The sequence below is a fragment of the Aspergillus pseudoviridinutans genome, assembly GCF_018340605.1.
Source record: "Aspergillus pseudoviridinutans IFM 55266 DNA, scaffold_10, whole genome shotgun sequence".
Lineage (NCBI taxonomy): Eukaryota > Fungi > Ascomycota > Eurotiomycetes > Eurotiales > Aspergillaceae > Aspergillus > Aspergillus pseudoviridinutans.
In genome coordinates, this window is record NW_025091290.1 from 431,285 (window position 1) to 456,900 (window position 25,616).

At 51.7% G+C, this 25,616-nt stretch overlaps 10 protein-coding genes across 10 annotated transcripts; 6 read left to right on the top strand and 4 right to left on the bottom strand.

Annotated features, from left to right (window-relative positions):
* Positions 1 to 694: 694 nt before the first annotated feature.
* Asppvi_001917 (uncharacterized protein) lies at positions 695 to 1,685 on the bottom strand (the record flags this gene model as incomplete). The annotated part of the gene is made up of 3 exons (XM_043307450.1): positions 695 to 1,081; positions 1,502 to 1,594; positions 1,644 to 1,685. 3 exons carry the CDS (start codon positions 1,683 to 1,685, stop codon positions 695 to 697), a joined length of 522 nt encoding a protein of 173 aa, XP_043163385.1.
* An 855-nt stretch (positions 1,686 to 2,540) lies between these two features.
* Positions 2,541 to 3,806, top strand: Asppvi_001918 (uncharacterized protein; the record flags this gene model as incomplete). The annotated part of the gene is made up of 1 exon (XM_043307451.1): positions 2,541 to 3,806. The coding sequence occupies one exon, from the start codon at positions 2,541 to 2,543 to the stop codon at positions 3,804 to 3,806; it is 1,266 nt and encodes a 421-aa protein (XP_043163386.1).
* Positions 3,807 to 3,965: 159 nt separating this feature from the next.
* Asppvi_001919 (putative MFS multidrug transporter) lies at positions 3,966 to 5,689 on the bottom strand (the record flags this gene model as incomplete). Its single annotated transcript, XM_043307452.1, has 5 exons — positions 3,966 to 4,878; positions 4,923 to 5,252; positions 5,295 to 5,368; positions 5,412 to 5,433; positions 5,478 to 5,689. 5 exons carry the CDS (start codon positions 5,687 to 5,689, stop codon positions 3,966 to 3,968), a joined length of 1,551 nt encoding a protein of 516 aa, XP_043163387.1.
* A 645-nt stretch (positions 5,690 to 6,334) lies between these two features.
* On the bottom strand, positions 6,335 to 7,624 carry Asppvi_001920 (Gfo/Idh/MocA family protein; the record flags this gene model as incomplete). Its single annotated transcript, XM_043307453.1, has 1 exon — positions 6,335 to 7,624. One exon carries the CDS (start codon positions 7,622 to 7,624, stop codon positions 6,335 to 6,337), a length of 1,290 nt encoding a protein of 429 aa, XP_043163388.1.
* A 243-nt stretch (positions 7,625 to 7,867) lies between these two features.
* Asppvi_001921 (putative MFS transporter) lies at positions 7,868 to 8,594 on the top strand (the record flags this gene model as incomplete). Its single annotated transcript, XM_043307454.1, has 2 exons — positions 7,868 to 7,872; positions 7,925 to 8,594. The coding sequence occupies 2 exons, from the start codon at positions 7,868 to 7,870 to the stop codon at positions 8,592 to 8,594; spliced, it is 675 nt and encodes a 224-aa protein (XP_043163389.1).
* A 126-nt stretch (positions 8,595 to 8,720) lies between these two features.
* Asppvi_001922 (uncharacterized protein) lies at positions 8,721 to 9,026 on the top strand (the record flags this gene model as incomplete). The annotated part of the gene is made up of 1 exon (XM_043307455.1): positions 8,721 to 9,026. One exon carries the CDS (start codon positions 8,721 to 8,723, stop codon positions 9,024 to 9,026), a length of 306 nt encoding a protein of 101 aa, XP_043163390.1.
* Positions 9,027 to 9,889: 863 nt separating this feature from the next.
* Positions 9,890 to 12,588, top strand: Asppvi_001923 (Dyp-type peroxidase; the record flags this gene model as incomplete). Its single annotated transcript, XM_043307456.1, has 2 exons — positions 9,890 to 11,070; positions 11,142 to 12,588. The coding sequence occupies 2 exons, from the start codon at positions 9,890 to 9,892 to the stop codon at positions 12,586 to 12,588; spliced, it is 2,628 nt and encodes an 875-aa protein (XP_043163391.1).
* Positions 12,589 to 15,125: 2,537 nt separating this feature from the next.
* Asppvi_001924 (uncharacterized protein) lies at positions 15,126 to 16,319 on the bottom strand (the record flags this gene model as incomplete). Its single annotated transcript, XM_043307457.1, has 1 exon — positions 15,126 to 16,319. One exon carries the CDS (start codon positions 16,317 to 16,319, stop codon positions 15,126 to 15,128), a length of 1,194 nt encoding a protein of 397 aa, XP_043163392.1.
* Positions 16,320 to 17,529: 1,210 nt separating this feature from the next.
* Asppvi_001925 (uncharacterized protein) lies at positions 17,530 to 17,961 on the top strand (the record flags this gene model as incomplete). Its single annotated transcript, XM_043307458.1, has 1 exon — positions 17,530 to 17,961. One exon carries the CDS (start codon positions 17,530 to 17,532, stop codon positions 17,959 to 17,961), a length of 432 nt encoding a protein of 143 aa, XP_043163393.1.
* A 5,612-nt stretch (positions 17,962 to 23,573) lies between these two features.
* Positions 23,574 to 25,292, top strand: Asppvi_001926 (FAD-binding oxidoreductase; the record flags this gene model as incomplete). The annotated part of the gene is made up of 1 exon (XM_043307459.1): positions 23,574 to 25,292. One exon carries the CDS (start codon positions 23,574 to 23,576, stop codon positions 25,290 to 25,292), a length of 1,719 nt encoding a protein of 572 aa, XP_043163394.1.
* Positions 25,293 to 25,616: the final 324 nt, after the last annotated feature.

Consider the following 25,616-nt stretch of genomic DNA (forward strand, 5'->3'; position numbering starts at 1 on the left):
GATTTGTCCAAATAAGCAGCATCCTTGAAAGTATTGGAAGACCACCTAGAAACTACTTGTACGTTGTAGACACACCAGCTTTCGCCCCAACCTGATTCCTAACTGATTTCTGACTAACATGACTCACTACCGAGTGGCATATACCACTGAGCAGCCCAAAATCTTCGACCAGTGCACTGCGGTTGCTAGGAGGTGTTTGTTTCTTGGTGCAGTAAAAACCGCGGGCATTGACCACTATGCACAACATGAAACAGATCAGTGAATTCAACACCATAAATAAACCTTACCCTGGATGATACCTACCAGCGAACCGCCGTACGCTGTGGGACAATGGGCTCCATGGGTAGCTGTGATCATGGCGTTGGCGGGATCTGCCATCGTGGAGTATCACAGGCCAGCGTGGGAGGATCGAAGCTGCCTTCTGTAGATTAAATGAGCCCTTATAACCAGTTAGAGTCAGGGATTGGCTGACATACTGCCAGTCTTTATCCTAACAAAGTGTCTGCAGGTCTTCAAGCCTTTAGTCATGATTAAGAGTTCCTTATTAACCTGCTTACATATCATTTAACTTTCCTTTAACTCCCCAGTGTTTTTCATGATAAGATTCACTAGTATAATAAACACTATCATCAGTGACAGGATGCCGGATAGTGAGAACATAAGTTTACCTTCCACAACTTGGTTAGCAATATCATCAACGAACTGTTTCAGAGCGACCTGTCTGCCTCTCCTGATCGTATGGTGGACCCAAGGGGGCTCCCCATTTGAACTCCTTACCTACCTTTCCGTGGAGCCAGCATGGATGTTCATCCAGGATGGGATTGTCCACAGCTGTAATGTTCGCTGCCTCGCCCACCCTCTGCATAGTATGAACGCACCACCCAGCCACACGCATCATACCAGACAATACAGACCTTGCCGCATTCCGGCCTTCACTGGCTAGCATAGTCTTATCCACAATATGGATCCGTCCAACTACCAGAGACCAGTAGTACATGAGGTAGTCCTCATCCTCCCATTTAATATTGTCCTCCCCTTCTTTATCCTTATTACTCTCTTCCCGCAGCGCCTCCTGCAGGTCCTTGTGATATCATTCTGCAGAGCCTGAATACTCTAGGAGGTATGGGATGAGCAGGAAGATCTTGAGCCAGTCAGCCCCAAAGTCATATAGTATGGGATCATCCAGAATGATTGCTTCCACCGCATACTAGTTATCCAGCCCGTCTACTATCCTGGAGAATGCAGCATCTGTTAAGGGATCATAGCATGTGCAGAGCCAGGGCGTCCAGTCATAGATATGTCCTAGTACTGGCTGGCGCACACACTCCAGTATCCCTCGTTCCTTGGGGGTCAAAGCCGACCAGCAGAAACCACGCTGTCTTCGTTGGTCTTTGTATAGCTAGATCCTCAGCGGTGATCTGTTAGTGCGTCGGAGTCCATCTAGCTGCCGAGAGGAGAGGAAGAGGGGTTGTAGGTGGAGAAAGGAAGAATGAGTTAGTACCTGCTGCCCATCGACCCCGAGGGTCACGAATTCGGCAAAAATCTGCTCCCGCTGGGCGTCGGGAGAGAGGGGAGAATCCTCTTGCCATCGTTCCTAAGGGAAGTGAGTGCACGGTTCGCTAGACAATTCCATTGTAACTCACCAATAGGAACAAGTCTGCAGCCGCCAAGATTGGATCCTCCATGTTCGACATTTGATGCTAATAGCTAGGGAAGAAAAAAGGGACAAATCTCCTGCAAGGGCGGAAATTGGATACTAATTGTGGGATGGGATGTTGGATGTTGGCAAACGGGTGTCACCGATGGCGGTTAAATAGATTTCTGCTAGTTCAGGCATCACACGGACCACTACTTTGGGTAAATTGGGTAATCCGTGGGTACCCGCCAAGAACCCATGGGCGGGTATTGGCCATGTCCCGGGGACCCCGTATCTCAGTCTGTCTTTATCGCATCTAGGGTGGTCAAGATCGAGAGGATCGGTTTTAGGAGTCTGATATCAGTATCTGACCATGAAGCTCTGTTAAGTGCAGCACGCCCGTTTGCGTCCATTGACATATTATTGAAGTACATGCCCCAGACTCCTGGGGTGTAACTCCCCATTCGCATGCTAGTAATGGAGGCATGAAAATTTCAGGCTGCTCTTGGCTTGTGACGACGTCCGTCCAGATACCATCTATGAAAGCGAACGTCGTCTGCCCGAGTTGACGTGTTATAGTTCGAAATAGTGGTTCTGTATAAGGTTCCCAAACACGACGTTATTCTTTTTGATATCGCATATTTGCCTGGACATAAGTCGTCGCAGTGGCACAATGTCTTATTTCATGATAATTTCAATGTAGTTCTGTCTCAAAGCAGCTCATTGGATAATACGGCAAGGCTCGGCTCGTAGAAGGTATCACAGCAAGACGAGGCATCGAATAGAAACCCAGATAACGAAAAAGCAAAGTGTGGCTGAGTTCAGCTCCCCAACAGCATATAACCACGACTTGAGGATTACCGTCCATTAGCAGAAATCAGTTGCTAAATAAGCACTCCCCGACATGTCTCCACCAGCTCTTTTGGTGTCATTGCTCCTCACGAACATCCCCGCAGCATCAGCGAGTAGTCTCCTTTGGTACAATGCAACCCTTGACGAGGGACGGGTCGAATGCGTCTACCCAATCAGCGGGCAATATGCTCTTCTTCAGCGAGCTCTCTACTATTGCCTCCTTCTCTTCTCCATCGTCAGTCGCAAGACGCCATGGTTGGTGGTCGGTGCGCTTGGTGCAGCCATGACCTACGCCGGATCGGCCGCCGTCCATGCAACCATCCTCGCGGGCATATCGCGCAATTCTTTGCTAGACCTGGATTGCCTTGGGATCTTTGCCATCGTCAGCGTGGGAAGCTTAGTCGTGACGGTATTCTTCCATGGTTCTGAGCTCCTGCGCGAATCCCCTGCTCGGCCGGTATTTCAATACTGGGGGTTACTGATGGTGGTTGGGACAATCTGTGCCGTTGTCGCGATGTTGAGGGACTATCCCAGCGAGGAGAGATGTACATCTATACCAAGTGATGCGACCAACATAACAGAACCCATACTGCTGACAAGCACGGCCCAATTAGACCTGATGCGGTTCAACTGCACGTACGCCTGCTTCCAGACACGACAAGCATTTCGAAACCCGAGCGACATTCTCATTTTACCGGCAGGTACGGTATCGGTTCAGAGATTCAAATTATTAGCAGCCTCAATGTGCCTCTCGGTATTCCTCGGGGCCGTGGTGTCCCTCTACCGTCTTCTCCTGACTCCCCGCTACTACACGAAGGATGAGTTGGAACGAACACTCCGTTCAGCAAACAAGACCCTCGCAAGAAGTGACCTCTTCCCGAAACAGCGCCGCTACGCAAAACAGATGCGATCGATGGTGCAGAAGAAGTTGGCTCGGGGTCAGAAGCGCGCCCGGCCGGGCTTGATGACCGATCTGTTGGCCATCGCCTGTGTGGTCGTCATCGTCTTGAACGAGGTTTTCATCCATATCGGCAAGGAGATACCTACCAGCGAACCACCGTACGCTGTGGGACAATGGGGTCCATGGGTAGCTGTGATCCTGGCGTTGGCGGGATCTGCCATCGTGGAGTATCACCGGCCAGCGTGGGAGGAACGGCAGCGGATATTGACGGAGGAGGGCGTACTTGCCCAAGGAGAGAATGCCCCATCGTTGTTCTCTTCAGCATGGATGGGCTGGCGAAAGCTGTCTGGGAAATGGGCGGAACGAAGGGCTGAAATGGTGCAGTGGCCAGGCAGCCTGGCGAAGGGGATTGCCTAGCTAGCAGGATAGACTCACTACCACTATTTGGGATAGAACTTTGGGTATGGCCCAACTCATGCGCACAGACCTTATTTGATTTATCCATATACCTCCCTATTTCACTGACCACTACTCAGTATAGACAACAATCACCGATTACACCGTAGATACACCGGACTAGAACCCCTCCTCATCAACCGTAATCCGATTATACACATCCAAGCTATATCTTGCAAACCGACTCTTCGCACGAATCCGCTCGCCGAATCGCGCAAACAACGGCGGCACAAGACAAAACACCGTGGCAATTGCCGCCAACACACTGACCGCGACGTTCGCCCCCAGCGAGCCAAACATAGCCGGCGCAAACAGCGGAAACGCAGCGCTCAGGCTTGTCCGCAGGATCGTCTGCGCGGCGAACCCGCTGGCTGCGTAGCTGAGGTAGCTATCTGCCAGGTAACCTGTCAGGACGGAGCCGAACTCGGTTGCTGCGTAGCCTATGGCCACGAGGGCGACGGTGGGGACCATCCAGTGGACTGTTGTGATGGCGGGGGGAATGGTCCAAGCGAAGAGCCATAGGCCGAGGGCAAAGACGGGGGCGCCGATCATGAAGCCAAGGAGCTTGTCTTCGGGGCGGAGGGGGAGGCGCTGGCGGTGGTGGGAGACGATGAGTTTGTAGTCATGGATGCGGGTGAGCATGCCAAGCAAGCAGCCGAAGCCGAGGCCAAGGAAGGGGAGACACGAGTGGGTGGGGGTCATGCCAAAGGATTGGTAGACTGGGGGAAGGGCCTCGGTGAACATGTAGATGAGGGTGAAGGGGATGGCGCTGATAATGGATACCAGGAAGATAATGGGTTCGGTGAAGAAGAGGTAGATGGGCCGGAAGAGGGCCATGGTGAAGAAAGTGCGCAGGTCAGGGATGCGGTCTGGGTTGAGACTTTGCACCACGATCGGGGTCTCCTTGCCGAGGGCCTGGCACAGATGGCGGACTTCGTGGTCGAGGAGGAGTGGAGGTCGAGATTCACGGATGCCCAGCAGGAGACACGCGATGAAGCCGGTGACAATGGCTGCCACATAGAACACCCATCTCCTGGACGCAGTCAGTACTGCCATGAGCCACCGGGGTAAACATACCAATCTAGTGCGTAAATGATGTATGTGCTGTAGATCGGTCCCAATGCTAGACCCCACGGAGCTAGCATCATCCACAGTGACAAGAACCATATCCGGTCTTTTGCGTTGAACATATCTTCGATGCTTCCAGCCACCACGTTGGTGGGAATCGCCGACAAGAATCCGCTGAGCAGACGTCCAACCACCACTCCGGTAACGGACGGGACAATAGCGATTATAATGCACGACACACTGTACATCGCTGTACTGACTATATACAGTTTCTTGCGACCAAAGGCTTCCGAGTACGGAGGAAAGACGATGCTGCCGATTCCTTGGCCGATGAGGTACCTAAATTGTCAGTTGGGCCCGAGTTAATGACGGGTMACGTACATTGGCACAAAGAGAAAAATCGACAGGGTCTTGCTAATGTTGAATTCCTCGTGTGAGGCATTGGCCGCGGCAGACTATCAGGTCAGCGATGCTCACACCATCAGTCGATTGACCTACTCCTGCTGCACTGACCAACGTCCTGTGATTGTCAGCTTCGCCCAAGACATGAGAAGAGCAACATACGTAAACATCTCCAGCAACAAAATGACCGTTACATCGTGAGCCTTTCGCAGCTTCGACCAGTTGCGGGGGTGTCGCCTGTTGCCCGGTTTCCAATGCACGAATCCATCTGGGGTGAGCTTGAGACCTTGGAGGTCTAGCTGCTGTTGAAACAGACCCTCGTCGATGGCGGAGGGCGCCACGCAAAGTTCTTTGGATTCCACGATCTGAGACATGGTGTCACTGAGAGATGGAGGAGAAAAGAAGGCCATGAGGAGCGGACATTTATTTCATCATTGCTTCGGGCAGACCTTCGTCATAGCAGGTGAGCTCTTCCTAAGCTCCTCCCTTGATTGACGTCCCTGCCAATGGAGGCTCATTCTCTGGATTCCTGAGATAACCTTTACTATATTTGGACTCGTCCAGGAGTCACACCATTTGGTATAATGTGAGGTCATAAGCCCTACGGTGCTGGAGATTTCCTCATCTTCCTGCAATACTATTGAATCTTGGGAAAGATGAAGTTACGCGTCGTGACTGTTGGTTGATTCTGAGCATGGAACAGACGAACATGCTGAAAGGCAGAGGAGTCGGAGATTTGACTGCATCGTCTCCCTTGCCTCACTGTCGTCAGCCAGGAATGTGGAGAGAGCGTGATCAACTATCCCTCAAGCAGGTTGGGAATATTCCGATCAGACGTGATCATCCCTTGTTTGTCGCGACTTAACACAGGAATTACCCCTACGCCCATGTCCTAATGGCATCTTTTGTATCGATGCTTGTCGGGCTTGTAGAGCTACAAAGGTACGGCGATGKAAGTATAGTGAGCAACCAACCAATACAATCTAAATCGATAAAAGAACCTGTAACATAGTAATTCTCTAGATGATTGGCAGCTTCATTACTTCATCAACACGCACAACTTGGCCTCGGCGCATCGACTCATTCGCAGCAATACCCGTGGCAATCGACCATGCACCGTCGACATGCGTCGCAGCCCGTTTCAACGGATCCTCTATAGCCTCACCACCAAACAAGTCCTTCAGCAGCTGAGGATCTCCCCCACCATGTCCTCCCTGACCCGTCGGAACTTCAATCTCGACAGGCTTGCCGAACATGGGCCGCAGGAGAATGGTCATACTCTCCAACGCACCCTCCAATGCCTGCTCCCCACCTGAATTGACATATGACTGCTCCACCACTTCCACCTCCAGCCTGCCCATGCTCCCGTTGAACATCACCCGGAACCCTTCCCAAGGTGCATACGCCGTCAGGCTATACGTCAGGACCGCGCCACTCTCATACCGCACCATCACCCCCATCGTATCCTCAATACTGATCCCATCACCAAACACGCTCTGGTCCCGATAATACCCATCCTCGTGCTCGGCATCCGCATACAGCGCCTTCAGCTGCGCATTACCTTCCAGATCGAGCGCAAACGGGTCCGACCTACCCACCTCGCTGCCTCTCGCCCGGGCATAGAACCGCGTCTCGCCCCGGCGCTCTGCGTTCTCCTTCCCGTAGAAGCGCAAATCCCCCATCGCGACGACGGTCTCCGGCCTCGTCCGCAGCCAGAAGTTCACCAGATCGAAGTGATGCGTCGACTTGTGCACCAGTAACCCGCCGCTGTTGCGCTTGTCGCGATGCCACCGCCGAAAATAATCGGCGCCATGCGACGTGTTGAGCATCCACTCAAAGTGCACGGAGTGGACCTGCCCGATCGCGTCCGAGGCCAGCAGCGCCGCGATCTTGCTGTTGTGCGGCGCGTACCGGTAGTTGAATGTCACTCGAACCTGGCGCTGCGTGCGATTCACGGCGTCGATGATGGCTAGGCAGCGGGGCGCGTCGATCGTCATGGGCTTCTCGGTAATGACGTTGCAGCCAAGCTCGAGCGCGCGGATGATGTACTGGTGGTGCGTGCGGTCGATGGTCGTCACGATGATCTCGTCCGGCTTGTTGTCTGCGATCATCTTGTCGAAGTCGCTGGCGAGGTAGGTTGGGACTGGTACGTGTCCGAGTGCCTCCAGCCGACTGTTGGCGTATGCCATGCGGGTGGTGTTGGTATCGCAAAAGGCCCCCAGTTGCGCGGTGTTGGGAAAATCGCGCACGATGGCCGTGTAGAAGAAAATGGCGCGGCCGCCGGTGCCGATAAGGGCGTATTTCTTCATGTCTTTTCTTTTGTCTGGTTCAATTCGTTTGTTTTGTCTGATCGATTCGTGAGACGCGATTCAAAAGAAGAGGGAAGAGGATGTATATAAGCTCGGGATGAGATACCCCGAGATCATCACCCCGCACAGCACAACCAAGGGACGACGTTTAGCCTGAACGGATTTTCCATGAATCAGAATAACCTAAATTGCGGGGGATCTCACAGTCTGGGGTAAATGTAGATCGCCAAGAAGTATACAGACATGAAGTAGCTCTTGGCACCGCCAGTATAAGGCGGAATGATTACTGGAATGCAACAGGAGCAAGCAAGAACAACAAACGGCACAGGAAGACCATATCACTCCGATTCAAACCACTCGCAATGAACCCATCAAGGAGAAAGCGGCCCAGTTCCTGGCCACCGTAAATGAAGACAGAACCTTTACAGTAGAGGAGGAAAAAGCCGTCCTGAGACGGATCGACCGGCGGGTCCTCCCTTTGCTGTTAGCAGCATACTTCTTTCAGCAGCTCGACAAATCGTCGCTCTCGTATGTTTCCATCTTCGGCATCGTGGAAGATGCGAACCTCCACGGCAAGCAGTATTCTTGGCTGGGGTCGATTTTGTACCTGGCCCAGCTGGTCATGCAACCTATTGCCGCCTTGCTCTTGGTCAAATTGCCCACGGGGAAGCTGATCGCGTCGGCGGTGTTTCTCTGGGGAAGCTCACTCGCCATCATGGCGGCTTGCACGGATTTTCCCAGTTTGCTAGGATTGAGATTCACTCTGGGCGCGTTTGAAGCCATGATCGGTATGTCCTTCAACCAATTCCGGTGCCATGTTGACGGTTTTAGCACCGTCATGTGTGGCCGTGACGCAAATGTGGTGGAGGCGAGGCGAGCAGACACTCCGGACGGCCTTTTGGAACGGAATGAACGGCGTGACCTTTATTATCGGCAGCTTGTTCACCTACGGACTAGGGCATATCCATAGCGACAGTCTATTCTCTTACCAGGAACCGCCCCGCTCCCTAGTGGAGAGATCGAGACTAATGGGTAGATCATCTTCATGTTCTGTGGTCTCGTGACAGTCGCCTACTCTTTCCTCGTTTTCATCTTCATGCCCGACTCGCCCATGGAAGCAAAATATCTCAGCGACCGTGAGAAAGTGATTGCTGTGGAGCGACTGCGCCAACCAGATGGGGATCATTTCGCGGGAATGGCGATGGGACCACGTCTTGGAGACGTTCTACGATCTCAATACGTGGTGCTGGTTTTGTCGATCCCCGGAGTGACTCGTGCTAACTATTGCAGAATCCCAAGTGGAGGCATCAGTACATTCGGCAACCTCATCATCAAGTCCTTCGAGTATAACAGCTTCGAAACCATTCTCTTCAACATCCCCTTGGAGTATATCAGATATTAATTCACTCTCATTGAGTAAATTTAAGAAAATAATAAGCAAAGTGACTATGTCCTTTTCAGAATGACAGGCTCTAAAATTAACTTGCCTAAGGTACATATAGCCATGGGTTTATCAACTTCAGCGGGAGATAACTTGACTACATTTTCCTCTGACATACTTCAGCTAGAGATCTATAGGCCCTATGAAAATCACCTGAGTGTCATCTATGTCTCTGGAATTTTTAAGACTATGACACCTAGCTTACCTTTAAAGTCAGATATCACTCTTGTGAGGGACATGGTACTTAATTACAAGGACGATGGGTCTTGCTTGTGCACATCGGATTGCAATTTATTCGAGAGCAATAAAGCTATCCCATTGACAGATATCCACCCCTTCTGGCGAACAGGACTTTCTGGAATGGAACTAGATTATCTTCCTCTTTTAGAGCCTTTGATTTCTTTGCCAAAGCCTAAGAAACGGAAGTGGGATTAATTGGAGCAGGAAGATGACAGCGAGCGTATAAAGAAGCGGAAGAGGGCACCTTTCAAATGCACTGCAAGTGGTAAAGTTGGGCATACACGAAGGTCATGTAAATAATACGGAGGATGAATTTCCAATACAATCACACGATGGGCTTTTGAATTAGCCAATCACGGATCTTACATAATTAGTGAGTGAAGTCAGATAATTGGGTCTGATGCCGCGTGCGGCTTCCTGCTCAACCACATCCTGCCGTTCGGTGATTGTCGCGAAAGCCTATAAAAGCACCAGCTGTTTCGACCCGAAGCCGTGCATCGTACTCGACTATTCCAAACCCTCGATCCTCACCTCGCGCATCCGCGACCAAATCTGCCCGATCGCGCCCAATTTCCATCTCAGCCATGGCAGGCCAGTCCCATATCTTCATCGCCGCGCCGGTGCGCACCGGCGCGGCGGAAGCGCTGGCCTCCTTGCTCGAAACTATGAACGCCGCGCCGGGAACGGCTGACCCTGCCAATGCTCTGCTGCCCTTCGGCCGCATCCCCACGATCCACGTCGCCCGCTTCGTCATCCTCGACGACCACTCGCTGCCCGATCGGCCCCAAATCGCCCCGCAATTGCCAGCCACCGAGCCGCTGCGCCTCGCCTTCATCGCGGATTGCGACGGCCCTGCAGACGATCTGCTGCGCACCCTCGTCGATCTCGCCGCCCCCGGCCTGCAACAAATCTTCAGCCACTGCAGCGATTTCGACGCCCACACGGATCTGCTCGCCTGGCTCCACGCTTACCGCATCGTCTCCGCCGCGACCTATGCCAATTGGCCGGGCCGCAGCATGATCCAAGTCCGCGAAGAAGCTACGCTCCACGCTGCGCTCCGCCAAACCCGTCTCGCCCATCCCGAAGCCTCGCCCGAACAATTGCGTGATATCTTGCTCATCGCCGCGCGCAGCGTACCACTTACCCCGCTCCCCGTCCCCACCTTCGCCCAGAGACTAGCGCAAACCGGCGATTTCCTGCTGCTGCCACTATATGCGCTGCTGCTGTCACCGCTCCTCATCCCCGCCCTGCCATTCCTCATCCTCCTGCTGCGCTGGCGCGAAACCCATGATCCCGTGCTCGCCCCGGTTCCCTCGATTGCGCGCAACAAGCTGCTGTCCTCGATTGAGGACCGTGACGTTACTAACCAATACAGCGCGATCGGCTCGCTCAAACCCGGCCTTTTCCGCCGCTGGCTGACCGTCGCCGTCCTCTGGGTCATCAACTGGAGCGGCCGCCACCTCTTCAACACCGGTCGGCTAGGTCGCGTCAACACCATCCATTTCGCCAGCTGGACCTTCCTCGACGACAAGCGGCGGCTGTGCTTCGCCAGCAATTACGACGGCAGCCGCGAGGCCTATAACGACGATTTTATCAACAAGGTTGCCTTCGGGCTCAACCTCTCCTTCTCGAACGGCCTCGGCTACCCGCAAACCAACTGGCTGATCTTCGACGGCGCCCGCCACGAGCAGGATTTCAAGCGCTACCTGTTCCACCACCAGATCCCAACGCAAGTCTGGTACAAAGCCATACCCGGCCTCACCACGTACGATTTCGCCCGCAACGCCCGCATCCGCCAAGGGCTCACTGCAAACCTGACCGGCTCCGCGCTAAAAGCCTGGATCGCGGAGATATGAGAATGGCTGCCGACGACGAAGCCGCCGACATTCAGGCACTAGCTGATCGCGGCTTCAGATCGCTCACCGGCGCTTGCTACCTGCTGCTGCGCATCGAAAATCCCGTCCTCGCCAAACCCTGGCTGCGCACCCTCGAGATCGCCTCGGTGGCACAAGCCCGCGCGCAGCATCTGCCGCAAGTTTGCCAGATCGCCTTCACCGCCGCCGGCCTGCGCGCGCTGGGCACCGAGGTCACCCCCGGAGCCGGCTTCGACCCGCAATTCATCGACGGCATGGCCGGTGACGAACGCCGCTCGCATCAGCTGGGAGACGAAGGCGCCAATGCCCCCGCCCACTGGCACTGGGGCGTCGGTGAACAAGAGCCGCATATCCTGCTGCTCCTGCTTGCCCTAAACCCCGCGATCGACAGCCTGGCGCAGGCTACATGCAGCGCCGCCCAGGCCGCCGGCTGCGCGGTCGTCAGCGGCCATACCGCGACCACCACCACCCCGCTCGGCCGCGAACCTTTCGGCTTTGCCGATGGCGTCTCGCAGCCCGACTACGATTGGGGCGGCACGCTCACCCCCGGCGGCGCCCGCGACCGCGATTATCGCAATCTGCTGGCGATGGGCGAGTTACTGCTCGGCTATCCTAACGAATACGGCTTCATCGGCGATTACCCGCAGGCCGACGAGCTGGGCCGCAACGGCTCCTATCTGGTCTACCGCCAGCTAGCGCAGGATGTCGCCGGCTTCTGGCAATGGTTGGTGCGTCAAGCCGGCGACGGCGCCATCGCGCTGGCCGAACGCATGGTCGGCCGTGAACTCGACGGCGCTCCCCTACCCGGGCTCGAATCCGCCACGATCATGGGCACCGTCGATCCGCGCAATGCCTTCCATTTCGCCGCAGATCCCGATGGCCGCATCTGCCCGATCGGCGCGCATATCCGCCGCCTCAATCCGCGGAGCAGCGACGACCCGCAGGGGCACCACGGCTTCCTACGCGATCTCATCTCCTCGGTCGGCTTCAGCGGCACCGCGATGCACGATGCCGTCGCCTCCGCCCGCTTCCACCGCCTGTTACGCCGCGGCCGCCCCTACGGCCCGGTGATCGTGCCGCAGGCCGCGATGCAGGGTACGGGCGCCGACCAGGAAACCGGCCTGCATTTCCTCTGCCTCAACGCCAATCTCGCCCGCCAGTTCGAATTCGTCCAGGGCGCCTGGGCCGCCAGCCCGAAATTCGCCGGCCTCGCCGCCGAGCAGGACCCGCTGCTCGGCAACCGTCTGCCACTCGCCGGCGCGCAGCCGAGCGATGCCTTCAGCTACACCGATACCGGCGCCTGTCCCCGTGCGATCAGCGGCCTCCCGCAATTCGTCACCGTGCGTGGCGGCGCCTATCTCTTCCTGCCCGGCCTGCGTGGCCTGGCGCAAATATTGAGGGATCGCTGATAGACATTGACGGCCTGACCAACAGCGCCGATTAGGCCGGTATCGCCTGCGTCGCCGTGCAGATAAGCGCCTTCTAGGACAACTTCGCGAAGCACAGCAATTACCCTGTCAATCGCGGCTTCCATGTCAAACTCCATGTCATCCATGACATCCACGACATCCGCTTCCGCAGCGTTAATAATCTGATATGAACAATGTGTAACCAGACTGCTCAAGGCCTTACCAGGTAGTATGACTCCTGCATGGATAGCCTTCCTTCTACGGGACTGGCTGAAGGCCGTGGCGAGAATCGTTATCACGACGCCGATTCTCTACTTCTCACTCCTCTCCGTCTCTTACTGGCTGGAACATCAATCATTCACCTGCACACGTCCCGGAGTCACGAGCCATTGATTAATGAAAATCGAGCTGAGCGAGCTATAAATCTCTCATCAACCTTCATCAGCCTGCCGTTCTTCTCTCAACAAGAGAAATCTCATCTTTCCTGCATACAACACGCAACCTCCTTGCCCATCAGCTAAGAAAGCCCATCTTCGAACATGCAGTTCCTGTCTACCATTGCTATTGCTGCCACACTCGCTGTTGTGAGCGCAACCCCAGCTGGAGATCCAACGACAGCAGCCCCCAGCAAGCCAACAAGTGCTGCACTGGCCTCACTGACGACATTCTGAATCTTAACGTGCTCCGTGCACTTTGTCTGCGTAAGTGTTACATCTGCTGCTGGACCGTGTGTACTCACTAATACCATGTCAGCTCTTGTTGGAAGCTGCAACAACCAGGCCGCCTGCTGCGAGACAAACGGAATTGTAAGTTACGTAAGTTTCCAGCGCTTAGCACTCACCACTTTGCCACAGGGCCTCTTAAACTGTCTCACTGTCCAGCTTTAGTTGGCCAGACTTTTCTTGAGTTCTAGCAGCTGGACCCAGATGGATAAAGCTCAGGGCACCCCACACGTGCTGCAGCCGGATATGTCTTTCGTCATGGAGGAGTTTATGAACACTACGCAGTATCTGTACAGACCCACTCATTTGGTTTTGAAATAGTCCGAGAACAATTCAATATATGTTCTTTCGAAGACCGGGTTTTCGATCGTCAGTATCTAAATTAGACAAATCTAAGTCCCGTAGCACAGCACCTTACTATAAGTTGATAGCGCAAAGAAAAACACCACATGGAAACCATATTACCAAGGTAGCTATATGACTTATGTCCTAAGATAGAGTCCATACTACTTCCTGATAATAGTGATCAACATGAGCCTTTAATAAGCAGACTACTTAACTAATTTTTGCGGGTGTTTTCACAGTAAATACATAAAGTATATCATAAGGTCAATATTGTTACCTCTTCCCTATAACATTCATTTCACTATCTTTTGGGAATCTGACTTTCCCATTGATATTTATATTTGTAACAACGCATAGAATATATATCAGAAGGATGTATCTGGTAACATAACAGTAACAAGTCAACTTTGTTTATATTTTCTCTTTTGTATAACTTGCTAAATCTCAGCAATTGCTCACTAGTAAATAGGCAACTTTGAAAAGACAATGATTCAGTGTAATCACTGCCCTCAGCTTACAAGTCCCTGGCTAAATCAACGGTTGGAAAATCTTGATGAATTTGGAACGATGATCTTTGCAGCAACAGGGTGTACGCATGGTGGGTGATCAGATCTATTGAGCTAGGCCGCAAGGGGCAGTGGAACTTCGGCGTAGGGCAGGCAGTGGAAAGCAGCAGGCGGACGGGTTCAATGAGAGCCGTTTTCAGCGCCCCGCTAACGCGCTCTTACTTGACCAGATGGTTAGTAGACTGCGGGAAACGGCCCCAAGGCGCACGCGACGTGATGGTAGAAGGGTAGATCGGTATACGGGTAGATTGTGAAGGGCTGTAGCAGAATTGATTCAATGTAAGCTAGACCACGAACTGTTTACGACAATCTTGAGGAAAAGAAGAGAAAAGAAAGAGAATCAATGCCGTCTCTGACGGAATCCTTTGGAATCCCTCCTGTCGGAGGAAAGGGAGAGGATCGGTATCGCCTTCGATGCAATCTCGCGATGGAATTGTCTCGAATCCTTTCTGCCTAAGGCGATATTGAAGGCCATGGCACATGGTTTCACTGCCGGGCTCTGGCCCGTTACACTTTAAGGCCGTAAAGTGATACTATGGCCTGCGATCTGGCGCTTGCTTAGGGCTAGCCATAGCATGAGATAACCGCAGGGGACCCTAAGTCCCTGCGATGGGAGGACTGTTTTATATAGCCCTCGGGCCCTCTATATATAGTGTAAAATTTAGGGGTCGCTCGTTGTGCTAGCAAAGCCTTGGCTGGCTATCTCTGCTAGCGGTCACGCGGGAGCACATGACTTCTCTGCTAGTCGCACCACCCATTGTTCTGATCCAGGATACATGCATCCTCGTCACATTCACCGGGTTTGTAACAGATCTGCTCTTTATTAAGGTGGTCGGCGGCGTGTACTTCTTCCACCCTGGTGTGCGCGCTTTGCACTACCTCACGACCATGTAACGACGTACGCCTACGGCGCCAACGGCGGGTCGAAGGTCTCGCTGCCGTCCGGCTCGACGTGCGGCGTGGCGTTCATCTGCTGGCGCAACAGCGATAGCGCCTGGTAGATCCTGAGCCGTCCGCGGTTCTGGTTACCCAGCGGGCGATGCGCCGGCAGGCAATGCCACGGGTTAATCGACAACCGGCTGGCGAACGCGAGCTGCGCGTCGGTGTCGAAGCGCTGGCTCGGCAGTTCGAGCGTCGCGACAACCACAGGCGGGGTGTCGGACGCGGCCCAGCGTACCGATGCATGCTCAATGGGCATGCGCCGCGCGTCACTCTGCAACTGCAGCAGCATCTCGAAGCGCGCAGGCTGCGCGGTGAGCGTGCGTGCCATGGCATCGCGCAGGTAATTGTCCGAAGGGCGGAATGGCAAACCGGGAATGCGGCTGCGGGTGGCGCCCACCGGCCTGAAGCGGTATTGCATCGCCTGGCCTTCGCCTAGCAGGTAGGGCACGCAGCTCCAGTACTCGGTCTCAAGCGGGCTCGTCTGCGTGCGCGACCAAAGGGCCTGCATCAGCGCATCGAGGAAATGGCCGCCGGGGCCGATGAAGTAGAACAGTGGTAAGCCACGGTTGATGGCAGCTTGCAGCTTTGCGTTGGCGATTAGGTCAGGCGTCGTGAAGACTGGGGTGCTGATGCCGGTGAAGTCCTGCGTGAAGCGCTCGTCCTCTAGCAGCTTGGGGCMCGGGACGCCCATTACCTTGATGCCGATGCTCAGCACGCCGACATCCTCGATATCGGGTGGCTGCGCCGGCCCTGGGCCGCTGAAGCGAACCCAGACCGGGTATCGGCGTGGCTGCTCGAATAGGCCATGGCGCAGGTTCTCTGGCAGGCCGTCGTGGATCACCAGCTCGCCGCGCACCACGCCGTGGGTCTTTGTGTTGCCGCCGCGCTGTGCCGTGCCGGCGGTATAGTGCGTGCGCAGGTACTGCGACATGTTGGCGATGATGTCGGCGATCAATTCGTCCTCGCCTGCGATGGGCTGCTCCTCCGCGAGCGCGAGTTTGTTGTCTGGCAGGCGGGCACGGATCAGCGCCTGCACCAGGCGCGTGAGCGGCTCGCGTGTGATCGCGTCGACGAACGGACGGAAGAACGGATCGATACGCCGCTCGATAAGTACCGCGCCGACGAGGAAATCGTGCAGGGCCTGCAGGGCGGACATCGTGCTACCAGGCGAGGAACAGGGCTGTCGATGGCGGCAGGTACAACCCCGATGGGATATGCCAGGCCTTCTAATCCGGAACTGTCTCTTGGAAAGTGTTAAAGTAGAAGCGGAAACGTAAGTAAATTTGATTGTACTGTAGAGTCGTCGTGAAACTGAGGATGACCTTGGTGATAAGCGTGTGCGGACCAACAAGGGGGGCGTGGCACAGGTGCTGTTAGTGAAATGGGCCACGTGACCCCTCTTCATAAGCCAGCGGCAGGTGAGAAGGCAATTTCGCAGCAATCTTGTATTCCCTCCTAACCATTTCTCGACTCGGAAGGCATGCCATCATGGGAAGCTTCAATTTTGACTAGCTGGACAGCGATTATGCTTTGAATTATGGAACACCCGAATTTCTAACTTCCGACAGCCMCAGAATCGGCCTAGCCACTAACCGGGCCAGCCCTGCCGCTAAACGGGCTAGCCCAGCCGCTGAACAAGCCAGTCCCTATGGCCGATCAGCCTGATCAGCCAACTAGCGAACGTAAATTACCACTTCTCCGACTAAGTAGTTGGGAAAGTACCAAACAGTATGCAAGAATACTAAATATATCCGCTATGACTTTCGGTGGAAGGTCTCCTAACGTGAGAATATCAGAGCTAGGCATATTTGTTTAGACATTGATCCCGACCTCGTCCTGGCTCTGAGTGATTTTTGGAAGGTTAACTTCTAGGCACGACTTAAAGCCCTTCTGAAAGACGAGAATAAGTTCCCAGGAGATACATATACATGCGGAGAAACGATTATCGATACATCTATCGAGCGAGGATGTTGGCGTGTGTTACGATGAAGCTATTCCCAAGCGGCACTGCCTCGCCCATGGACCGGCGGTGTGTCGCGAGCGAGACGATCGGCGGTAAAAGCTGGTTGAATGCCACACAAGTTCTTTGTTATAACGCACCCCTGTCTCATGATGCATAAGATGTGCCGATCCTCATGTTGTTCTTGCATTTGCTGAGTTGTCCAGTTAAGTACACTAAATATCAAGAACCGGATAAGCCCCCCTTTATCAAAGCCGCAAATCTGCATTATAGTACATTAGAAATCCCAATTTCCCCAAATACCACAACTTCAAAATCACTATCATCCGCCATCTCATCCTCACCCCCAATTGTCCAATCTTCCTTCCTGTTCCGAGCTCTCATAACCAAGCAGACGAGAGTCACAATGGCCTACAATGTCGCAAAGCTGCTGACAATGACCCACACCGAGCTCGACGACCTCTTCAAGGGCGCCGAAGCCGGCCCCATTCCGAACGGCGATGCGGAAGGGACGGCAATCGTCGCGGCGGGCACCCCCTTCACGCCCGAGATCGCCCAGTTCATTAGCATCTTCGCCTGGCAGGGCAAGATCTTCAATGCACAGAAGATGGTCCTTGTGAACAAAATCACCGTGTTCGGCCTCGATGCCATCCTCGCTCGCATCACCCGCGAGCCGAGCTGGATCGATGGTAAGGAATGCATCGTCCTCGACTACTCTCAGACCTCCTTCGTTGCCCACTGGGTACGCGATGAGATCCGCCTCATCGGTCCCGGCCTCTATCTTGGAAGAGTGTTCTGGGACCAGACCCATCTTATTTATTTTGCGCTCCAGTTCTGAGCCGGCATGCGATGCGATGGACGGTACTACGGGCGGCTGGTGAAGGAAGAGTTTTATCCTTTGGTGGGCTATCCTAGAGTCGGGGCGCATGTCCTTGGCATGCTTGCAGTATACAAGCCGCTAGATCAGACAAGATCCGTTCACTCGTTACCGCGTAGAACTTTTGGTCAGGAAAGTTCTAGAGGAAAGGGAGTTCGGGACACGAATATTTTGACGATCATCATTATCAATCAGAGAATTGACTCTTTTAACACGCAACGCAATGGTCAACGCTATATTAACTTTTCTAGGCTCTAGAATAGTTCCAACATGTCAATTTCCGGCCAAGACCATTAAGCTTATGGGGCATTCGTCTCTATCCCAGTGTACTTCTTGGACTCTGGTAGCTTCTCCCACGGCGCAGATACATTCTTGCTCTTCTTTAAGACCGGTGCCAGTGCGGGACAGTGTCTGGTCAGGACATCTTTCATTGTCGTGTACTGGACCCAATGGACTCCTTCTACTCTAACATTGACGTGGCTAATTCCAGATCTTCCCTGATGAATTCATGTGCAGAATATGATGATCTGAAACACCATGTCCCATTTTGCCACTCTCTGTAATCTACAGTCACCAACTGAAGGTTACACAAGTATAAACCTTGATCATTCATGGCCATTCGCCTTGGCCAATCGCTATGACTGGCTGTTAACGAGGGGAGGGGGTGCTCTCCAGCATCCCTTGCAGAAAAGAGAATGCGGAGGGCATGCATACCGTCAACCTGTCCAACCTGCTTTCCAATGTCGTTGGCTACACAGTTACTTTTTCCTTGCTTTTGAACTAGAGTTTCCTCATGGCGGCGGACTTTGATAGACTCCAAATCATCGATCGAGCGTGATCCGCATTTTGTTTTGTCATGTCTCGTGTGACAGATCAAGTCCATCTCTATTGCTTTAGTGACAACCAGTCGCCTCAAATTCCCTATCACATTTCAGTCCCTAGTTCTCAAGATGGGTTCCGCTGATGAGTATGTAATTGTTGCAATCCTGTTTGGCACTCTCCTCTCTCTCCTGTCAAGTATCATAGATGCCATATTAATATGAATAAATCTACATCAATTGGACCGTGCGCAGCGTGCAAAAGACGCAAGTAATCGCTTTACGGGAGAGGAGGGGGGTGAGGAAGGGGGAGTGGGTGTCTCCTTTGACCTATAATTATATGAACTGACAGCCAATGGTGGCGTCCAGGCGCATATAAGTCATTTGCCTGATTCTAAGACAGCACACCATCCCCTTTCGGCGAGCAGGAGGTTACTGGCCTGGCTCGCGATGTTGGACTAGATCGAAGTCCTAGTCTGCAATTATTGCCAGACAGACGCCTCCAGGTCTGTCGTGTCCGCACGGTAGTAGTATCCTCAGAAAGGGTAATTCATTGACCGTCGTCAATTGTCCATTTACAGGCCTCAGAGCTATGGGCCAACTAACTGTAAGCTGAGAACTGAAGTAGGTATGTTTCTCTTGTCAATAGGCAAATTAAGCATGCCAGCGTATGCAAGTGTGCCCGAAGGATGAAGGAAGCTCCATTCAAGGGCTGCTGAATTAACTGGCACATTGAAGAAAAAAGCCATTGCATTCACTGTGGATCCAGCTTTGAAGAGCTCTTTGCCAGCGGCAACTTTAACCATGCCTGCTGAGCCAGTAGGAAGCCTACCACCCCATGTCCCTAAGCTACGCAAGTGCACCTTTGCGTAACAGGGTGCAGATGAGCGTAGTTGTCCACCGAGTACGCACTAGGACAGAATCAATTGATCCTGATAACCAAGATAGAGCCAAAGGTTTGCCCCTCTACGAGCGATTCTTCGAAACATTACGGAATCCTGTATTTCTCGGCAAGGGAATTTACAGGCGTCTGGATAAGAACATGTATTATTTCGTGGTACATACAAAACTGGTAATTTACACGCGAATCATTTTGGGGTTAGCGCATCATGTGATTAGAGTTTGAGAGACCATGTATGTTGCCCAGCGTAGAAGGCAATAACGGGCGCCACTGTAACAAAACCAACCGTTTGTCGAGATTGAGATAGAACCTGACTGAGAAAAGGCTAAGGAGAGCGCCACGACCAGAAGAGCCATGCCAGGCATTATGATCTTTTCCGATGCGTCAGGCCAGCAGAACTAACTGAGGGCTGCAGCTGTAGTCCTTGACATAGACCTACAGGCGTTGGAATCATGACAAGTCAGCATTGGGTTAATAGAACACTGGTCAGTATATGCCGCAGAGCTCATGGCGATATACTACACCATTAGCCTGGTGTATTAAATAATATAAAAGAAGTGAAGTACTCTAGGCATGGTTAAGCAACCTGTAAGGCTGTACCTATTCTTAGTGATAGTATGTTAGTGCTGCAAATAATTTAAAACCCATCTAATAAGTTAGGCCAAAGGATTATCTAAGCTATGCTGCAGGCAGCCTCTGAAATAAAGGCACAAGGGATCCTAATTTGCCTCTAATGGGTCCTGGGTCCCAGGGCATTGCAATAACCCTAGAAATAATAAAGCTGACTGCCTTACCAGAGAAGCGGTAGGTCTGAGGAAGATGCATCCCTTTTAATATCTTCTCTTATGTAAAAATGGTTTCATCTGTAATAAGATCCTAAATAAGTAGAAGGAAGAGTAGATAAAATCTATAAGGGAGAGCACCTTTGCTAAATTAACAAAACCCTACCCTTAATTTATACCTGATGACTATACAGATTACTCCTGTGGAACTGAGTATATCTGCTTATATAACTTTAGATAGGCTACTCCTGGCTGGCGATGTATAGTAAAGTATATTACTTCTAGGATTATAATAGATGTATCTGTGGTGTGCAAGAGATAGTAGTCTGTATAGTAGACTGCCTACTACTTAGAGATTCGCGATAAGAACTATAGAGGAAAATCAGGGGTACATTTAGTAATATTTTAAATATGCTAGGAGGAGGGTAATAAGGTAAGGAAGGTAAAGTATAAGATGCTGAGTAAGATAGTAGCACTCTAGAGGCTATACTAGACTTTATCGAAGCATTCTATAGGTTTTAAAGTTATATACTATAGGGGCTGCAGAACAGAACACCAGGCAACTAGGCTAATGCAGGCCTTGATGAGGCTCCAAATTTGTTAGGAAAGCAATGGTTTACTGTACATAAGGGAATACACATAGATAGATAGGAGAGGGAGATCCTGCATATCGCCGAGGGCGAGGGGTCAGCGTACGAAATCATCATCATCATCATCATCACTGTAACAAAACTACTAACCCACGAGAATCCCCTACGACACTGCCAGATGAGATGACATAAGCTAAAAGTGAATTTGTATGGGCTATAAGGAGACAAGGCACATACGGGAAAACCTATCGGTCGCACTCGATATCCTGCAAGCTGAGGAGCCAGACTCAGATCCAAGATGGTATATCGGAAGTAAAATCACTTGTCGAGCGAACAAATGCTAGTCAAGTCTCTTTCACGATCCGTTGCTGGCTTATGGCGCCGGATGCATCTCTCAACCAAAACGTAACATGTGCGAAATGTCATCCAAGCACAGGTCTATGGTTCGTCAACGGCCATCAGTTTCGGACTTGGCTAGAGGAACGCAATTCCTTCCTATGGCTGAATGGTTTCGCAGGATGTGGCAAGTTGGTCCTCTGCTCAACCGCAATCCAGCACACGTTTCGTGAGATGAGGCATAAAAAGGAAGCCGGGATCGCGTTTTTCTGCATTTCCTTTAACGACGAGGCAAAGCAAGACGATAATGGTATGTTACGCACGTTGCTGTTGCAGCTATCGGTACAACTACAAGACAGCGAGAGGGATCTAGAACAGCTGCATACATTGTATAAATCCTGGTCTTCCCCAGTGCATGCGCTGCTTGACACACTTCGACGCTTTCTTGGACGATTCTGCGGTACTTATATTCTTACTCGACGCGCTAGATGAGAGCCCTCGAGACTCCAAAAGGGAAGGCGCCTTAAGAGCGATACAAGTGATACGCAGTTGGACTATACCTGGTGTCCATCTTTTGGCGACAAGTCGGAGCGAGCTAGATTTACGTGAATCGTTGGACCCTTCCCCACATCAAGATCGTTCACTGAGGAATTTGGAAACCGACAGAGACATAGTAAACTTTGTCTCTTATCAGCTTAAGAACAATGAGAAACTCCAGAGGTGGAAAGCGCGCCATAATGAGATTAAGGCAGAATTGACAACAAGTGCATAAGGAGTATAAGCATAATAAGGAGACATAGTTCCTACTATTTTGACTAAAACCATATCTAGGTTCTAGTATGTTGAGTATTAGTTTAAAGCCATAAGACAGGTCCGCAACCAGATCCAGCTTGACAATGTCTAAACACATTGCCCCGCGATCTCGATGAGACATATGAGCGAATCTTGTGCAATATCAATGAAGAATATGTTGAGGATGTGCGGCGGGTTTTGACTCTGCTTTGCTTCTCCACCTGACCGCTCATGGCTAATGAGCTCATCGACGCACTGCTGTTGATCTCAATGAGCTACCGCGGCTTGATCGTCAGGGTCGTTTGTATGAGTAAGATGACCTCGTCGACATTTGCCTCGGTCTTATCGATGTCGCAGCCACGGAGAAAGGCAATGGGCAGACCACCGTAACTGTTCGCATAGCGCATTTCTCAGTTCAGGAGTATCTCCAGTCAGATCGCATCTTACCACAAAGCTCAAGAATATTCGCTATGCGAAGTGCGCCTGGGAATATGGAAATAGCCCAGATATGCCTGGTCACCTCCTGGAGCCAACTCTCTCTGAGGGGACATTAGATGAGTCAAAGCTCTAGAACCTAGATATGGTTTTAGTTAAAATAGTAGGAATTATATCTCATTATACTTATACTCCTTATATACTTATTATCAATTTTGCCTTAATCTTATTATAGCATGCTTTCCACCTCTAGAGTTTCTTATCATTCTTAAGCTGATAAGAGACAAAGTTTAGTATATCTCTGTTGGTTTCCAAATTCCTCAGTGAATGATGTTGATGTGGGGAAGGGGCCAAAACACATGACATATTTGCTTCTGCCAGATAGTGTCACTCAAGTTCTAGGCCTTGGCATGATTCTGCAAACGGTAAAACTATCTATTTAAGATTGTTCGGTTCCCAAGAAGACTTAGGACCATTAATCTAGGCCCACTATTCACCGCTTGGTGTATCTTTGGTCCATACCAAAGGCTAACTTGTTCCGCAGCAGAGAAGCAGCACCTCCTTGTCTCTTGGCATAACATAAATGCCACTATCTTAAGGAATTAGTAGATAGATCCCTGCAGCCCTCTGCAACTGTGGCAAGAGTAATGTGATTTACCATAGATTTGCCTAGCAACAGTGCAATAGATATACATCATCATTATATGCTAGTGATGCAATGCCTCGATGCATTCATATCAATGACGAGTACTTGAATTTACAGATATCATGTCGTAATCACCAAAGCGGCTGAACGCCCCCAAATCTACTCGCGTCCCCAAGCACTCCTGAAAAGTATCAGGCTGGGTGTCGCTCGCGTCTGAAGCGTGTCCACCAGAATTCAGTCAATTGTGTATTTGACTTCTTTCAGAAAGCAATCATGGTCCGAATTCAAGATTTTGAGGGGATGCAATACTCCCGCGATGGGACTCCAGCTGAGAAACAGGACTACGCCTACTTCAAACAGCAATATGCGACCTCAACTCACGAGGATGATCACAACATGTACCCAGATCTCATCGTTCAGCCGAAACGAGACGAAGACGTCATCCAGGCTGTGAACTGGGCCAGAGAGAACAAAGTCGCTATCGCTATCAAGAGTGGTGGTCACCAGTACAGTGGTGCATCGTCTACCAGTGGCAAGAACATTCAGATCGACCTTAGCAACACATACAAGGACTTGATGGTTCTGAATCCCCGCGACCCCATTGACCAGGATAGAGCACTGGTGTACGTTGGCGTCAGCAATCAACTCAGGGACTTCAACGCATATCTCAAGCACCACCAACTGTTTGTCCCCCACGGACAGTGCGCTTACGTATGTCTGGGTGGGCATGGTCAGACTGGTGGGTATGGCCAACTTGGCCGTAGCTTTGGCCTTTTTGGCGATCATATCAGAACCATTCGTATGGTCTGTCATGACGGTGTCATTCGAGACGTCTCTAAGGAGAACGAGGCCGAACTTTTCTACGCCGTACTCGGGGGCAGTCCAGGTAATTTTGGCATCATCACGCACTATATCGTCGAAGTATATCAGGCCAAGAGTTACATGGGGACAGTTTCCGGTCCAGATGGATTCAAGGGACCACATGGTATTAAAGGACTCTGGATCTACTCTCCGGAGGTCCTCAAAAATCTGCTTACTGCAGTCGCACAAATGGCTGACGATAGCAATGTCCCGCGAGGCTTTGACCTCTGTGTGAGCGTCCTCAGTACCGACTTTCCCGTCACGCTGCTATTCCCCACATTAAAGAATGCTGACGAATGGGAACGCATTCAAAATAAGATCAAGGGAGCCCTCGCGGATAAGTTTCTTGACTGGCTGAATGGCAGATTCCCCGCCATCATCGTGCTCTATGCGCAGTGGTGCCCAACCAGCAAAGATGACAAGTATGACGAGAGTGTTGGCCAATGGTTCAACAAGTTCCGGGCCCTGAAGGGTTTCTTCGAAAAAGAAACCCTCCTCATCAACGAGCTCGAAGAGGACATGTCTCAAATGACTGGAAGATGGATCTTCCCCAAGCAGCGAGAGTTTGATCTCCCTTACGTCAAGCGCACCTACTCTACGAATTCGAAGACTCTCGAAAAGGACGGCTGGGTTGACTGTGTGGTTGATCGCATCGACTTGATCTATAACCCGGACCAGTTGCTCGATAATAACCCGGGAGACACGGGGTACGAAGTCTACACGCATTGCAAGCTTTCAGTGCAGATCCAATGCTATGGAGGCGACAATTCGCGTTTCTATTTAAACAAGGATAACGGTACCTCGTACAGCTGGAGGGACACATCGGTTGTCCAGGTGCTAGACTGCTTTCATGAACCGGGCGACAAGTATAAAGGGTATGCCGAAAAATGGCAGGCCAAGAATGACTCCATTATGGTCGGTCCCTCGAGCCCTTTTAGCAAGCAGGACAGACGTTTACTCTGGGGGTCTTATGGTGACTGGGACCTAGGGAAGCAGGAGATTTGGAAATGTTATTATGAGGATGCGGACAAGTACCAGAAACTGGGTAGGGCAAGGGATAAGGCTGATCCCAAAGGTACCTTCACTGCAAACCCGTTCGCTGTTTCGGCTATTGCAACCAGGGACGCTTGAACTGTACAATTGCTCAGTGGATAGGTCACTAGTAGGGAGGGGCTGAGCTCGCTTAAACCTTGAAAATAAATTTGTTTGCAGGGATACTTATGATTATAAATGATATCTGCTTCTAACTAGCTAATTTACTATTTTCTAATATAAAATATTAGGTAGGAAGGTGATTAAACTAGCGGGGTACCTGTTTGGGATTAGTCCGCTCAGGGTAGAGAAATGCATTAAATAGGAGCAGAGAAGATGAATAGATCCTTTTCTTGAGAGGAGGATGAACATCTCCAACTCAAAAGGTTAATCTAATAATGTATACGGAAAGGTCCACATCAA